At 34.7% G+C, this 16,765-nt stretch overlaps 1 protein-coding gene across 1 annotated transcript in view; it reads left to right on the top strand.

The window, feature by feature from the left end:
- Window positions 1-16,765, top strand: part of kmt2cb (lysine (K)-specific methyltransferase 2Cb) — a 142,418-nt gene that overhangs the window by 42,384 nt on the left and 83,269 nt on the right. The window contains exons 6-12 of the mRNA XM_073849472.1: window positions 2,335-2,432; window positions 2,980-3,089; window positions 9,628-9,790; window positions 10,415-10,586; window positions 12,529-12,643; window positions 12,731-12,903; window positions 13,015-13,307. Coding sequence (XP_073705573.1) covers window positions 2,335-2,432; window positions 2,980-3,089; window positions 9,628-9,790; window positions 10,415-10,586; window positions 12,529-12,643; window positions 12,731-12,903; window positions 13,015-13,307 — 1,124 coding nt within the window. The remainder of the gene's footprint in view (window positions 1-2,334; window positions 2,433-2,979; window positions 3,090-9,627; window positions 9,791-10,414; window positions 10,587-12,528; window positions 12,644-12,730; window positions 12,904-13,014; window positions 13,308-16,765) is intronic.

The raw sequence follows: 16,765 nt of genomic DNA, 5'->3' as shown, positions 1-16,765 counted from the left end.
ACAACAAAAAAAAACGTTTTCAATAGGGAATAAATGGAACTGCAGCTGCTAGCTGACATTGGAGATGCTAGTCAACGAGACCAAATGTAGCCATTTTAATGATTTATTGTGGAAAACTAAATTTTCCCTGGACCACAAAACCAATCTTAAGTAGCACGGGTATATTTGTAGCAACAGCCAAAAAATCATTGTGTGGGTCAAAATTATCTATTTTTATTTTATGCCATAAATCATTAGGTTTTTAAGTAATCATATTTTGTACATTTCTTACCGTAAATATATCAAATAATTTCTGCTTAGTAATATGCATTGCTAAGAACTTCATTTGGACAACTGTAAAGGCGATTTTTCTTAATATTTAGATTTTTTTGCACCCTCAGATTACAGATTTTCAAATTGTTGTATCAGGGTTCGTACAAGGTGCTTAACCCCTTAACTGTCACCGTCCCACCTGTGGGACGCTTGGCGCTCTTTTTTCCGTTGTCCTTTTTCTCTATCAAATTTTTTAGTGACCATCATAAATTATATATCATTTGAAAGCTTAGAAGCTGAAGAATCATCCAGTGAAAACCATTTTGAAATTGGACATTGCGTTACCATGGAAATGTTACTTTAAAATCATTTGGCGGTCTCCTCCCCCTTAGCGGTGTCATATTACAAAATGCATTACGGTCTTTTAGAATCACAACTTTTTACAATCTTGACAAAAAACATATCATTGGAAAGGTCTGTGTCTCAGGATTGCATATTTGGTGGTTATTTTGTGATTGAATAAAAATTTTCAGAAAAATTTAGACTTTTGTGACAGAAAAAATATAAATGGCATTTGTATGGCACCCGGTGGCTGTTTGTGGTATAACGCCCTAAACAAACTTTGACAGGGACCTTAATTTTTTTCATATCAACTTCAAATTTGGAACATAACTTATTTAGATGTGAGGCTTCAATTTGATATCAAATTTAAGATAAAACCTGTTATGTAAAATATGTATTTTATATAAATATAATAAAAATTGTACAGTGCATTTTGTTTACAGTAAATTTAAACTACTATAATTTGTTGATACTTAATTTTTTTGAAAAAATTCCACTTCTGCAATAATCTGCCGATTGTCTTCTTTAAAAAGAGACCAACCTTAGATCTGTATTCCAAAGTGTTCATGAATTACAACAATTGAAGTTTGGATAGTGCACTTTCATGCCTATTTTAAAAAATGGGGGTGACAGTTAAGGGGTTAAAGTGCTGGAAGTACTTGAATTTGACTTTTTGAAATGTAAGTCCTTGAAAACCCTTGAAAATAGCCATTTTTTTTCTGTAAAGGTACTTGAATGGTACTTGAATTTTTAAAAGGCAGTAAATATGAAATTACTGTTAAGTTTTGTTTTCGATAAAAAAACTACCTTCTCATGGAAAATGAACAATGCAGTGCATCTGCTATAAATACAGTGTCATTTCACCTAGCTTTCACGAGATCTCGCAATATTAAACTTGACAATGATACTCCTTAATATAAAGTATAAAGTTAAGATTATGAAAGTGATATTTTTTTTCATGTCACTCCCTGCGGGCTCTAGGAAATGTCCGCTTGGAAGATGAGCGAGGTGTGGGAGTGAATTTACCGGTTTAAAGGGGGAAACATTAAGAATGAATGGGAACTGACTGACTTCAGAAAGTTTTCTTTGACTTTCTCATGTTATCTCCATGTAATGCCTAATAAAGTAGTGTCTACATGCACAGCACTGCTTTGTTTACAGGGGTAACCATGGGCTATATTTCTGCTTGTGCAAAAGCGCCATCTACTGTAAGAAAGTGAATTTGCAGTGTCATTCAGCCAGCATTGTAAATTCTAACCATTTAATGGCAAATAAAATTGGTTTGGATGAGATATCACTTCATAGTTTAAGTATTCCAAATGGATCACATATACACATTGGCCCGGTTTCCCAGACAGGGCTTAGACTAAGCCAGGATTAGACCATAGTTCAATTAGGACATTTAAGTAATTTTTATAAACATGCTTAGAAAAAAACATTACTGGGGTGCATCTTGAGACAAAACAAAGGCACTGATATATTTTAAAATCAATCAGTGCAATTTTATTTCAGTTGAAACAACTCAGACTTACATTTTAGTCTAGGACTAGGCTTAAGCCTTGTCTGCGAAACCGGGCCATAGTGTTTAGTCGACTAGTCGGTTACAACATTTCTGTTTAACTGGTAATAAAATGTCACTTTTCCCTATCCGCCATTGGTCAGACAAACAGATAATCTTGGTTATGATATGGTATAAGACTAAACCGGATGACCTGTAATCAGTCTGTCTCTGTCCTGCAGTGTCGGGGCCGAGGAAGGAGGAGGCAAATTCTGGGACGAGCTCCGCCACGTCGGCCTGCCGGACAGCATTGACGTCCGAACACTCTTTGATGAGTCGGGTAAAAACTTGTTAAAAACTTTACCAAGGCACAGAGAAAATCTAACTATAGAAAAGATGTTGCCTAGACTATAATTTAGAGTGTTTCTTGTAAGTAATAACAGCAAAAAAAACTTTATATAACAAAGTGCAATTTCTATAAACAAACAAAGATTTTTCTTTTTTTATATCAAGCTGTTGAAATCAATTTTAATATGTTCATATGATGATTGTTAAAAGTTAAAAGACTCAGCCTGAAAGCTTTTTTTTGTCAGGAAACAACCTGAAACTAGACAGTGTAGTCAGACACAACACACTCATCTGAGGTGAGGAACTGAAATTGTTAGCCCAGTAAAATGAACTTGAATGGCTGTTCTGCCAGTAACTGTCTTTACCATGTTGTCCAGAAAGGATCATTTCAAACCTGTGAGATTTAGGCAGAATGTATATTATTGTATGTGTTTAACAGATAAAAGAACTTAAGATTGAACAGACATGAATAAATGATGACATTTTACCTTTAAAGCTCCCATACCATCTTCTGACTCCTTGTCCACCTTCCTTTGCAGGTCAGTGCTGGGCTCATCAAAGCTGCGCGTTGTGGTCAAATTTTGTGTGTCAAGCGGAGGATCAATCACTGCTAAACGTGGACAAAGCCATCCACTCAGGGAGCACAGAGGTATGCTGGGATCTCTTTGGTTTAGCTGACGGTTATCTTGGCTGAAGCATGCGAGGACTCGTGAATAAATTAATGACTGTAAACTTTATGCAAATATTACATCACCTCACTGAAGTGCTTGAAAGGTTATGCAAATGAGGGTCAAAACACTCAGCTCTCTTAATGGCTGCACCAAAGTGTTTTTTTTTCTTTTGCTGATTGACCTTAATGTGTCTGTATTTTAATTTTATCAACGACAGCTATCTTTCCTGAAGCTGGTTTAAGATTTTACCCTTTATGGCTTCCAGCATAGTTGAACACCAGAATATGTTGTGTTTTTGATCTGCTGGTGTTACAGTTTTTTTTTTTTTTTTTTGTATAAATATATCATGTATTTTTTATTTCACTTATTTTTTGGATATTTAATTGTGCATGATCATTGTTTAGACATCATCTTTTATGTTTAGACCGTCTTAGTAGTCCCAACTTAGTTGGTCTTTAAAAACCAATAACTAAATGAATAATTTAATATCACTTGTTAAATGTAAATCTCAAATTTAATTTTCTGATTATTGAAAAAAATAACAATTTAAAACTTTTTTTTAAATATATTTTATTTTTATTGATTTATAGGGGTGTAACTATATTTTGTAGTACGATATTTCGCGATGCAAAAATGTTACGATATGTATCGTAGAGTGATGACGATACATTTACGATATGACGACAGTCCAATCCTATTGGTTGAGCTGCCGACTTGTCCTACTCTGCAACAGCAGAGTGCTTTCATTGCAGTTGCAGAAATTGCTTAAACTGAATATTAGTAGAGCAGCATGAGTTCGGCTGGAACTGAAATTGAAGATGCCCCATCTTCTTATAAGTCCGACATCTGGCAGCATTTTGGTTTTCCAGTCACGCGTATTAATAATATATATATGCTACTCATTGTCCCATAAAATGATAAATAGCAAATAACACATATACTATTTTCATTACGTTTTATTTATTTAGTTTATTGTAGAATAAAATGAGACCTTGTTGTTTGCAACTACGTTCACCCCGAGACCGCGTCTGTTTCGCACATACATTAAATCTTGCGTCGCAAGTTTAAAAAATGACGTCTTGACAATTTTAACACTATCATGTTAAATTTAACAATTTTTTCAGTGACAGACAGACCTATTCAGTTGTTAATTTGAATACAGAAGGCTTTTATTAAACCTTGCAATGTGACCTTGTATGTACAACAAAGAAAGTTATTGAAATTTGTTTATTTTTTTAAACAAATCTGTTATTTGATTTTCAGTTTCATGTTTTAATTTTTGTTCAAAATATCATGACCGTGAACCCAATATCGGGATACGTACCGTATCGTGACCTGGGCATATCGTTACACCCCTATTGATTTAGCATACAATTGTAGAATTTTTCACCATTTTCACCATCAGTTTTGTATTGGTGCATGTCGACCAGCAATTCAATGATAATCTAAGCTGGTCCTGTTTAGTTCCAAAATTCCATATATTAAATGTATCACAAGTAATTTTAAAATAAAATAATTATTTTAGTATTATTTGTATACTATTATAATATTTATTAATATTTTAATATTATTGTTTTTTATGTTTTTATATTATATGTTATATGTTTGGCCTTTTGTTGTTACTTATAAAAAATATATATATTTTTTTTATCTTTCTTTTATTTTATTTTATTTTATTTTAAAATTGTTGTAGTACTTAACCTTCAACTTAATTTTTTACATTTTATGTTGCCAGGTCAACATTTTTAATTATTAAGAACTTTTTATTTTATTTTATTTCAGCTTTTTTTGTTTTAACAAAAACTATTTTAATATTTTAAGTTTTAGTTAATAACACAATTGGTAATTTTATAGTAATTTATTATTTTTGTTTTATTTAATACATAATTATGTAATTATAATTTTCAGGTTTTTTTCTGCTTTTTTATTTCAGTTTTAATAATTTTAGTACTTCATATTCAACTTTTTTCTCCAATTAGTTGTCAAAGCAGCTTTTCTGATTTATTTTTTTTTACATAAAAAATGTATATTTGATTTGAATTATTTAAATGAACAAAAACATATTTAGTTTTATTTATTTATATAATTTAGTTTTAATAAATGGCCATTTTATAGTAATTTATGAATTTATGTTATATTTATTTATTTATTGAAGAACCTTTTTTTTAAGAGTGTATGTCATTATTACTTTTAAAGTGTAACAGATTTTTATTTGTGTTTATCATAAAATTATGAAAAAATATAATTATTCCACCCATGTGTTAAAATTAAAGGTATGTTCTGTTTATCAAGTTACTCCAATGTATGTGAGTAGGGCACTGTTTTAAATTCAGGTATGCCGAAATCAGTACAAAATCCAAAATATGCCAAAGAGCTTAAGAGGTAATGACACTTGCTAGGGTTGTGGGCTTCTTCATATACCTGCTGACTTGTATGGCCTTGCTGCTGTGTTTCTGTGAAAGGCTAGAACTGGAGGAGGAATCTAACTGACTGCTAAAGGTCGCCGCTGATCAGCTGTGAAATAGAAAAGGTCACGGCACTCAAAGGGGCTGCGGCGTCATCGGCTTCATCACTTAACGCCCCCCGTGCAGCGACCCTCTCCAATCACATTCCTTAATAGCGCTCCGCCATTTGATCCCCTGAATTAACAGCAGTGCTGCATTTAATAGTAAATGCCAGTTCAGACCTGAATAAATGCACGTGTGTGAATTGACGTTAATGTTGGTGGCTCATCTGATTGACATTTCCTGAGTGGAATCAACCGTGGATGGATGTGCGTAAGTCACGCGGCACTCCATTTATCGCAATCCACTTACTGTAGGCGCAAAACAAAATGCGCAGTTAAAAAGATGCAGAGAGCAGCTGTAAGCATGAGGGCTGACGGCGCGTCACGTCCGGACTCGTCTCGCGGTGTTGCTTGACTTTTAGTGGACAGCTGGTTTCGGAGAGCAGCTCATTAAGCAGGACGATGGACAGAGACGCAGAATAGATCGATTCGGATAGAAAAAGGAAGATTGGCTTGGTGTTCAGAGGGAAATATGTACATGTTTTCAGGAAGCTGTTATGGGTTACAGTTATAGTTTACGCCAAATGGAACCTGACATTAGGGAAGAGTACAGTTAGATCACCTGACCCACGGAATAACCTGTAATGTCTTTGTTGCTCAGTTTGCCTGGTGTCAGTTAATGATGTGCCACTGTAGAGCTGAGATGAGTGAGGAATTATGCGCTTTTGCTGTCCCTGAATATTTATTACGAATCATTTAACGAGTAGTACAGGTTTGAAAGATTATGCAATTCGCATCCAGGCCACAGTGATGTTGTTTTTGTAAACAGCATTTTTTCTTGTGTGATGTTGGAGGTCTTGCGGGCACCAGCTGTATTTTGGCTGTGGCTATTGAGAGCTGTGGGCAGATGCAGGTACTTGATGAGGGTATATGTGAGTAATGTTGTCAAAAATTTTGATTTTTCAATTCTAAATATTCAGAGCTGTTTTAATACTCATTTTCAAAGTACTAAAGCACCATTACCAGGTGAGCTTTCTCACTCTGACATTAAGTTGACACACTGTAGTGTATTTTAATCTTTTTTTTTTTTTTGTGTGGATATTTTCTTTTAGCTTCATTTTCTATTAATATTAATTAATTTTCTAATTTTAGTTTTTAATTTGATGATATATATATTTTTTATTTATTCAAATTAACACAAAAAATCTATTTGATAATAGTTTTAGTAATTTATAACAATACTCTCAATTTTTTATAATAATTAAAAAAATGTGTGATTTTTGTTTTATACACTTCCATTTAAAAGTTTTTCGAACAGTAAGATTTTTAATGTTTTTTTAAAGAAGTCTCTTCTGTTCACCAGGCCAGCGTTTATTTGATTCAAAATATAGCAAGAGCAGTAATATTGTTAAATATTTTTACTATTTAAAATAACTGCTTTCTATTTGAATATATTTTAAAATGTAGTTTATTCCTGTGATCAAAGCTACATTTTCAGCATCATTACTCCAGTCTTAAGTGTCACATGATCTTTCAGAAATCATTCTAATATGTTGATTTGCTGTTCAAGAAACATTTTTGCAAATAAATGTAAATACATTGTATATTGTTACAAAAGATTTCTGTTTCAGATAAAAGCTGTTCTTCTGAACTGTCTATTCATCAAAGAAACATGAGAAAAATTCTACTACTACTAATAATAAAAAATCTTTTTTTGAGCAGCAAATCAGAATATGTGACCCTGGACCACAAAACCAGTCTTAAGTCGCTGGGGTATATTTGTAGCAATAGGCAAAAATACATTGTATGGGTCAAAATTATTGATTTTTCTTTTATGCCAAAAATCATTAGGATATTAAGTAAAGATCATGTTCCATTAAGAATTTTTGTAAAATTCCTACTATAAATATATCAAAATGTAATTTTTGATTAGTAATATGCATTGTTAAGAACTTAATTTGGACAACTTTAAAGGTGATTTTCTCAGTATTTTGATTTTTTTGCACCCTCAGATTCCAGATTTTCAAATAGATGTATCTCGGCCAAATATGGTCCTATCCTAACAAACCATACATCAATAGAAAGCTTATTTATTGAGCTTTCATATGTTGTATACATCCCAGTTTTGTAAAATTTTACCTTATGACTGGTTTTGTGGTCCAGGGTCACATATTAGAATGGTTTCTGAAGGATCGTGTGACTGAAGTAGTGGTGCAAAAAAATTCAGCTTTGAAATCACAGGAATAAATTACATTTTAAAATATATTCAAATACAAAAAAATTATTTTAAATAGTGAAAATATTTCAGAATTGTACTGTTTTTGCTGTTCTTTGGATCAAATAAATGCAGGCTTGGTGAGCAGAAGAGACTTGTTTAAAAAACATGAAAAATCTTACTGTTCAAAAACATTTGACTGGTAGTGTATATTACATAATTATGTCATAATTACTGTTAATGTAACAGATTACAGCATTTAATGCAGATTTTTATTTTGAAATATTAAAAAATGATTTTACAGAGCGGTTGTATTACAAATACAGCTGCAAAATGATTAGTCGCGATTAATCGATTAAAAAAATTGATGTTTGTATGCTGTATGTGTGTGTACTGTGTATATTTATGTATTGTATTTGTGTATATATAAATACACATATGTATATATATATTTTTTAATATTTGTATGTATTGTATGTATTTGCATGTAAACACTTGTATATAATTTATATATAAAAATAAATATTTTACATATAAATCGAACATATTTTTAATATATACATGTATGTGTGTGTATTTATATATACATAATAAATATACACAGTACACACACATATAGTATGCAAACATACTTTTATTTTTAATAAATTAATTACAACTAATTGTTTTGCAGCTCTCATTACAATATTAATACACAAAATTCTGTTTTAGAAATAATACTACAAATAATAAGAATGACGTTGTTGTTGTTGTTGTTGTTTTATTTTTATAGAAAATGCTACTTTTCACCATTTAAATACTTACTAAAAAAAGTAAAGTAGCCTAGATATTATTCAGATTATATGCCCTTAATATTGTGGCAATTCTGTGAAATATTGGTATTCAATATTGACATTGAAAATATTGGTACTGAATACCGATGTTTTTAAGGTATAATATAAATATATATACTATATTTTGTTGAGAACATGATTGTTAAAAAAGCATGAAAAGAAGGATGGTTGGAATGCAATGAAAATGTACTTTTAAATATAATAAGAATTTAAATATGATTGAATATGAGTTTGATAAGTTTGATTCGAGTATGGCGAGACTATGGACTATTGCTGATAACACATGCTGTCTGTGTTGTTTTAACTCCCATTTCACTAAAGGAATTATGCAAATCTGTATAAAGGCCTCCCAAAAGACCCCACACCCCAAACTTATTGTTGCACAGCAGAGTTCTCATTATGTAGGCCATTTCTGAGCATTTCTATGGATGATTCAGCAGATTACTGCAATCTGCTGTACTTTACCCTGTCTGCATCATTCTCATTCACACACCTGAATCTGCTCTTTAAAGCACACTTGACTTACTGCACATCTGGATGACGATGACATAATTTCAATACATGTCGCTGAGATACTGCACACAATAGTGGCGCAACCGTTTTGTGAATTGGCCCTCTCGTCTGTGGTCTGTGGGAGATTACAGGCATGATGGGATAATTACACATCCGTCAGTCTATCATCATTGTGGTTTATGTCACAGCTCTCCCTAGCTGTTAGTCTGACCACAGGCATTACACTGTCAGCTTTCATGTCTCATTGTATAGATTTGTTTGGTTTAATATTAGTTGCCAGACTTTTGAGATTGAATGTTAATTATGTGACGAGCAGTCAATGCATGTGTAAGGTTTCAGTTAAGGACTGTCGACAGTGTTAAAATAATTGATGGCCCTCTTTTAACATGTTTTAGTGTCAGTGTGTGTATTGTCAGCATCTCATCAGTTGTGACTCTTTTCTTTTATAGCATTGTGCATATTGTAAGCGCCTTGGAGCATCCATCAAGTGCTGTGAGGAGGGGTGTGATCGCTCGTACCATTACCCCTGCGCGGGGGCCGCCGGCACCTTTCAGGACTTCAGGAGGCGCTCTATCCTGTGCACAGAGCACATTGAGCTGGCCGTCAGCAAATGTGAGAACCTCTTTATTATTTGGTCTTATAAAATGTGTTTTATGCACTCGTTCAAAGCAAGACCTTGATGTACCAGAAAAACCTTCAGATGCCAAACCCCGGTTCAAAAGGAGAAACAAAACAATTCATTCAAATTCACTGCCATTGAAAAGTTCAAAAGAGACTTTGAAAGACTACATCTCAAGGCTACCTTTTTATATACAAATACAATAAAAACAGGCGTATTGTGAAATGATATTACAATTTATAATCAGTTTTCTATTTTTATTATATTGTGTAATGTGATAAATGCCTGTGATGCAAAGCTGAATTTTTAGCATCATTACTCCAGTCTTCAGTGTCACATGATCCTTCAGAATCATCCTTGGTGTTTTTATTTCTTAGGATTCTCTGAATGGAGTGTTCAGTAGAACTGCATTTTGAAAATAGAACATTGTAACATTATAAATGTTTTAACATTCTAAATTGTTATCAATATTGGATATTTAATATCATTAAATACTTAAAAATCATTGGAAATTGAATCAGGTCATGTAAAGTACACAAATAGTGCACTCAAAGCTTGGATTTAAATGGTAAATGAGGTTAACGCTGATTTTTCGTTCATCTTTCTTTCTCTCTCAGATGAAGAAGAGGCGAACTGTATATTGTGCGACAGCCCCGGGGATCTCCTGGACCAGCTTTTTTGCACCAGCTGTGGGTTGCACTACCACGGCATGTGTCTGGACATCAGTGTCACTCCTCTGAAGAGGGCAGGCTGGCAGTGCCCCGAGTGCAAAGTCTGTCAGACATGCAAGTGAGTTGCAGCCAAGCTTTGGCTTTTGTTCACCCCAGTCTGTGCCGCGTGCCTGCGCTGTTACTCATTCCTGTAGAGCCATCCTCAATAGCTCATCTTTATTTGCTCATGCATCCTTTGAGGTTGCAGTAGTTTGCTTTTCAGTGGAATAAATAAGACACCTGCACATGTCTCATGTGGCCTTAATGTATAGTCACTAATTAGACACATTCAGTTACATGCTGTATAAAAATTTGTGAGGTAACATACAGTGTTAAAAAAAATTCAGCTGTGCATTTGTCCGGAACTAAAAAAAAAAATACAGTAGCAACATTTTAGGTTTTATGGATTGAGTTTTTAATTTGCAATAAAAACTTGTATTTCATTCTCTGATATAATGTTAACATACCAAGACATTGAAAATCTGTTTTGTACCTTTATGATATGCTGACAACTACCAAAAACGCAGGTGGTAATGAGAGAGCCACATGATGAATCAAAACTCATCACAAATAGCTTTTTCAAAAACCAAGGTTAATATTAATATATAACAGATGCACACGGTGTCATACACACACAAAACAGAATCACGGTAACACATATGATACTAAAATAATGAAATAAACAATAATTTAATGACACAAGATGTAACGCAAAATGTCATGTACATAACTGTTAAGAAAAAAAAAGAAGAAAGTTATTTCAGTGAAAAAACATCATATGTGAAGTGTCACACAGGGAATTCTGGGAATTTATGGTTTTTCACTGTAAATTGTCAGAATGATCATCTGAATAAATGTATTGTCATTGCAATAAAAATACAAACCTCAAAATGCTTTACAAAAAAAACAAAAGATATATTTTATATGTTTAATAAAATGACTTGTTCTTTTACACTTCCAAATACTGTAAATTTAAAGAAGACCTATTAGGCCCCTTTTTACAAGATGTAATATATGTCTCAAGTGTCCCCAGAATGGGTCTGTGAAGTTTCATCTTAAAATACCCCACAGATCATTTTGAAAATGGCTATTTTGAGTAGAAGCAGAAAAGCTGTTTTCGTGCATATCTCTTTAAATGCAAATGAGCTGCTTATGCCCCCTTTTCCAGAATAAGGGCTGTGCCTTTAAAGCTCATACATCAGATACTCTGCTAAAAACAGATTATCAGATTATGGTTTTGATTATCACGTCTATCACGTTCTAAGTTCTCTTTCATGTCTTATTGCGCTTAAACTGGCAAATACACACAAGTTTATGTTAAAAACACACATGAGTTACAAAAACAGTCAGTTATGTCTGTGAAGGTAAACAGCTGGAAAAGAAAGCATGTTTATATTAGATCTGTGTGTCAGCAGCGTAATTTAAGTAAATAATTCAATAAATCCACTGCTCTCTTGTTTCCTCTGAGGCTGGGACTTAAAATAGTGTTCTGTGCTCGTCTGTGCAGCCAACAACAGAGCAGTTAGCATGCTTTGCATAAACTTTCACCATGATATTAGAACTGGTACACTTTTGTCGCTGGTGAAAACACAATGGCAGTGCCGTGGGTGGAAATGTGCAGACTGAGGGGCGGTAATATTATAATAAGATCCCCTTTCTATGTCATGGGGGAGCAAAATCTGAATGGCTCATTTTTTTTTTTTTTACAAGCTTGCAGAAAGAAAGGCTTACCAAAACAAAGCTACTGGGTTGTCCTTTTTCACATTTTCTGGGTTGGTAGTTGCACTGGGGATTATAGCACTTAAACACAGAAGACGTCCATTTTCATGATATGTCACCTTTAAGAGTATTTTATTGAAAAAAAAAACGACCTAAAATGTCCCATTAGATTTATTAGTTTTCACCAAGGGGTTTACCGTTAATCCGTTAACAGTTTTTTTTTTTAACCAAAGCTTATTTTTCAGTTAAGATTACAATATTTTTTTTACATTTTACATTGATTGTGTCCTTTTATCTTTCAGGGAGCCTGGAGAAGACACTAAAATGCTAGTTTGCGATATGTGCGACAAAGGCTATCACACTTTCTGCTTGCAGCCGGCTATGGACTCTATCCCCACCAACGGCTGGAGGTGTAAGGTATGGGTGGCTTTGAGAGACATTATTTTAGTCATTATCTCCCATTTATTTATTGCAGTATAGCTAATCGTAGCTGTGTGTTTGTAGAACTGCCGGATGTGTGTTCAGTGTGGCACCCGGAGCAGTGAACAATGGCACCACAACAGCCTACTGTGCCAAAACTGTGGCGATCAACAGGACACCACTGTCCCCTGCTTATGTCCCAGCGACGTAGATCCCAACATCCACAAAGACCTTCTTTCTTGCCATAAGTGCAAAAGGTACATTTCCATTGCAAATCTGTAGCAGTTCCATATCCAGAAAGTCCATACTTGGAACATGATTTTGGATGCAGTGAAAGGGTGAATCATCAGCTTCCTCTTTTTCTTTAGGTGGTTCCACCCAGAGTGTGAGCAACCAGGTGAAGGTCACACACATCCACAGTCCAAAGAAGATCACATATGTTCCGTCTGTAGAAACGCCGGCTTTGAATCAGATCCTGTGCGCACGGATGCAGAAGGAATCCAGGCGGAGATTCAATCACATGTGGACACTGAAGAAAACACACAGCCAGTTCCATCAAACAATGATTCTGAGCCTGCCAAAGTTCAAGACGTAGAACCTCACCAGCCTGTCAGCGAAATGCAGAGTGAAGAGAAGCAAGTGGATGAAAAACAATTGACAGGTAAGACCGACTTCATTGTCTTAATGGAAAAGTTAGCAAAGTTTTCGTTGTTCTTGGAAAAACACGTGAACTGATCTGAATCTACTACTAGTTATAGCATGAAATAAACATGAATGAACATTAGAGTTATGTTGTGTTAACCACAAAAAGACGTCAAATACAGCATAGTCCATTGATGCTAATCTAACGCTCCTGTTTGGGTTATTTGTTGAACTAAATGGCAGATTCAGGGTTATATTGGTGATAAGGGTGAAAGGGTGTCCTATATTCCAGAAGCCATTTCACTAGGATATACATCACAGTAGGGAAGAAAAGACTATCGCAGCCTCTGTTTTATGCTGACTTTAACAATGTGTGAGCTGGCATTATGTTGCTCACTTTGCAAAGAAAAAAAAACACCTCTTGAAAGTCTTTCACTGCAGGATGAAGGCTATTAGAATGCAGTTATAATATAATTTAAGATATGGCGGCAAAATGCCCTGTAAGAGTTCTTGTTTTTTAAATATTTATATGTCAAGCAAGAGTTGTTTTCCTGAATATCAGCACGACCGCAAATGAACTGATTGTATACAACAGTGCTACCAACAAGATGTTAGTATGGAGTTACATTTTGGTCACAGTGTTGTCTGTTTTTGCTGTGTTTTGCCAACAAAAATAGTTTTTAACAAGCCGGAGCAAAACATTTGCATCTCAGAGCATCACAGAGTGTTTTGTTACTGAATGGATCTGTACAACAATCAATTTTTGAACAAATAATTTGAGTCAGTGACTCAGTGAGTGGCCACAGTGAGTATCTTTCTTTCTAAAAGAATCAGCTGTTTTGAAAAATTGTTTGAATGAATGATTCATTGAATCACTCATGGGAATTATATGGACCTATATGGAAGCCTGTTTCCAAAAAAAATGAAAAAAGGTAAGTGCGACTTTTTACCTCACAATTCTGACTTTTTTCTCAATTTTGCAATTCTGCTTTTAAGTTATTAAGTCAGATTTATGAGATAAAACTTGCAATTTTGAGAACATATCAGTCTTTTTTTATTACCCTCAAAATTGGACTGTATTTCTCACAATTGTGATTTTATGTCACACAATTTTGAGAAAAAAGTCAAAATTGTAAGATAAAAAGTCACAATAACCTTTTTTTATTTTTTATTCAGTGGTGGAAAGGGCCTTCCATAGACTTTAATTTCATATTTATCCTTGACAGACTTCAACCAACCAAAGGTAGTATTTTGAAAACGCATTCTGCAAAATATGGTCTATTGTTATCAAAAAAATAAATAAAATCCCCCAAAAATATTTAGATATAATTTTTTTGTCAATATCACACACCTCTGAAATAACCTAGCATCATCTTTTAAAAAAAACAGTATTCCGATTATTTATAATTTTCTTGTAAATTATATTGTAGTTTGTATGGTTAATATTAATAGAATTGTGAGAAAACCAAGGGGCAACCTCCCGCTCTCTCTATTGAAACCAGCACGGAAGTGTCTTAAAATGCAATTCATCGACTGGCCGCTAGAGACTGGCTGCAAAAGAGAGTCAGTCCCATTGACTCCCCATGTTAAAATGCCCAACTTTACAGCAGAAAAAAGTATGTTTACAGCCTGGTTCAAAAAATGGTTTTGGTCTATATAGCTAGTTTTGCCCTTCATGTCTACTGTGAGGGGGGTGAATTTTTTTTATAACTCATCCGTTTAAGTTATATTAAGCCTTAAAGTTCAGCATAATTAAGGGCGTGGCCACTTGAGTGACAGGGGATTGCCGCTGCTGTCACCACTGTCGCGCTAGGCGGGCGTGGTTTCAGCAACCAGCTCCACCCACGTCCCGCCTTTTTGGCCATTTTTGATTATCCGGGAGTGACGCGCGGTGACGCGATTCCAAGATGGCGACGGCCGAATCCCGCCCACAACAGGCTTCAAAATAGCGCTTCAGAATCCTACGGGTGACGTCACGGATACTACGTCCATATTTTTTACAGTCTATGGAGAAAACTAAGGTTTAACAAAAGGTAATTTGGCCTGCACAAGGGTCTATAACTAAACTTTGCTGGATGTTGGCTCTCCCAAGAGCTGGATTGGACACCGTTGTCCTAAAGGAAGTATATTAGTACCTTAAAGGTACATATTATTACCTGAAGTCTATGTATTAGTACCCAAATGGTCCATAAATAATACCTTTTGAAAGCATACTGCTCCAGTGTCAGTTTTTGTACCATTTTTCTTGAGAGTGTTTTGTATAAATTTACAGACTGGCTGCTTCCTTACCTGTTTTTGCACGGCCCAACAAATCTAATTATCCCTAGAATGAATCATCTTTGAAAAGGGATTTTACTGGATTGGTTTCTGACAGATTTTTGTGGTTTTCAAATGGAATCTTTCAAGTTTCTATTTGATTTTACTGCCTGTTTGGCTTGGTTTTGAGCTTGGTGTCTTTACCGTTCACTTACTTTCGCAGTGGTCCAATAACTGTGAGTTCAGCCCAGAGTCTTTGAAACATGAGGACAGAGGTTGCTCTGTGAAGCACCCCAGTCCTTCAGGCCAAAAGCTGCTGAAGTCGAAGAGTAGGCCAAAGCATCCCATAGGCCCACATGCCTCAGATCTGTCTGGATTAGTCTGGACTGGTCTTGAGGAAAGGGTATTTGAAACTTGGCCTACTTTGCCCGGGGAAGGCAACAATTCTCTGAAAGTGTTGCTTATGTGTTCTTATTAAAGGAAAAATCGTCACCTTGGAATTATAAGGCTCTATCTGCGTTCCGAGTGGTTTTGAGATATTGAGCTTCAAAGTTTTTGCATTTTATATAGCAAAAATTATATGGGGAACAAATCTCTTTCCTACATGAGAATGACAGAGACCCTAAATGTATTCTAAATGTACAATATCAAAATCCTCTCAAATTTTGGGAACAAGTCAAATGCAGAACCTTCTAATTCTAAAAAGTCATTTTCTGCTTGGAATTATAAGGTTCTATCTTGCAAAACATTAATTAAAGCAACAATTTTCAAGACATAAAAGTAGTTTACTTATAATTTGTTTTAAAACATAAATTACTGTTGTAACAACCTTATAATTCTAAGGCGACGAAATGACAATCCTGTCATCATTCATTCACCCTCATGCTGTTCCAAACCGTATGACTTTCTGTCTGCTGTGGAGCGCAGTTCAGTTTTCCACTTGAAGACTGAAGACCATCTCACTTTACAGATCTGAAGGAAGTTATACATTCCTGCCAATCTCCGTTTGTAATATACCATCACAGCTTTGCGTTCAACCAGCTTTGGGCATTCGGTGCATTAACACCTCGCTGTCACTGTACAAATGTTCAACACAGTGCCAGTAACTTAATTCCCCAACCTTTAGGGGAACAGCTGCCCACAGGCCTTTTACAGCATTATTCGTCCTGGTGCAAATCTCTGGGTGCAGAGGTGAGAGATCTGGCCTCATCCCACGCTGAG

Source organism: Garra rufa, chromosome 10 (genome assembly GCF_049309525.1).
Source record: "Garra rufa chromosome 10, GarRuf1.0, whole genome shotgun sequence".
Lineage (NCBI taxonomy): Eukaryota > Metazoa > Chordata > Actinopteri > Cypriniformes > Cyprinidae > Garra > Garra rufa.
The sequence above is the reverse complement of the archived record's forward strand: the minus strand, read 5'-3'. Positions and strand labels throughout refer to the sequence as shown.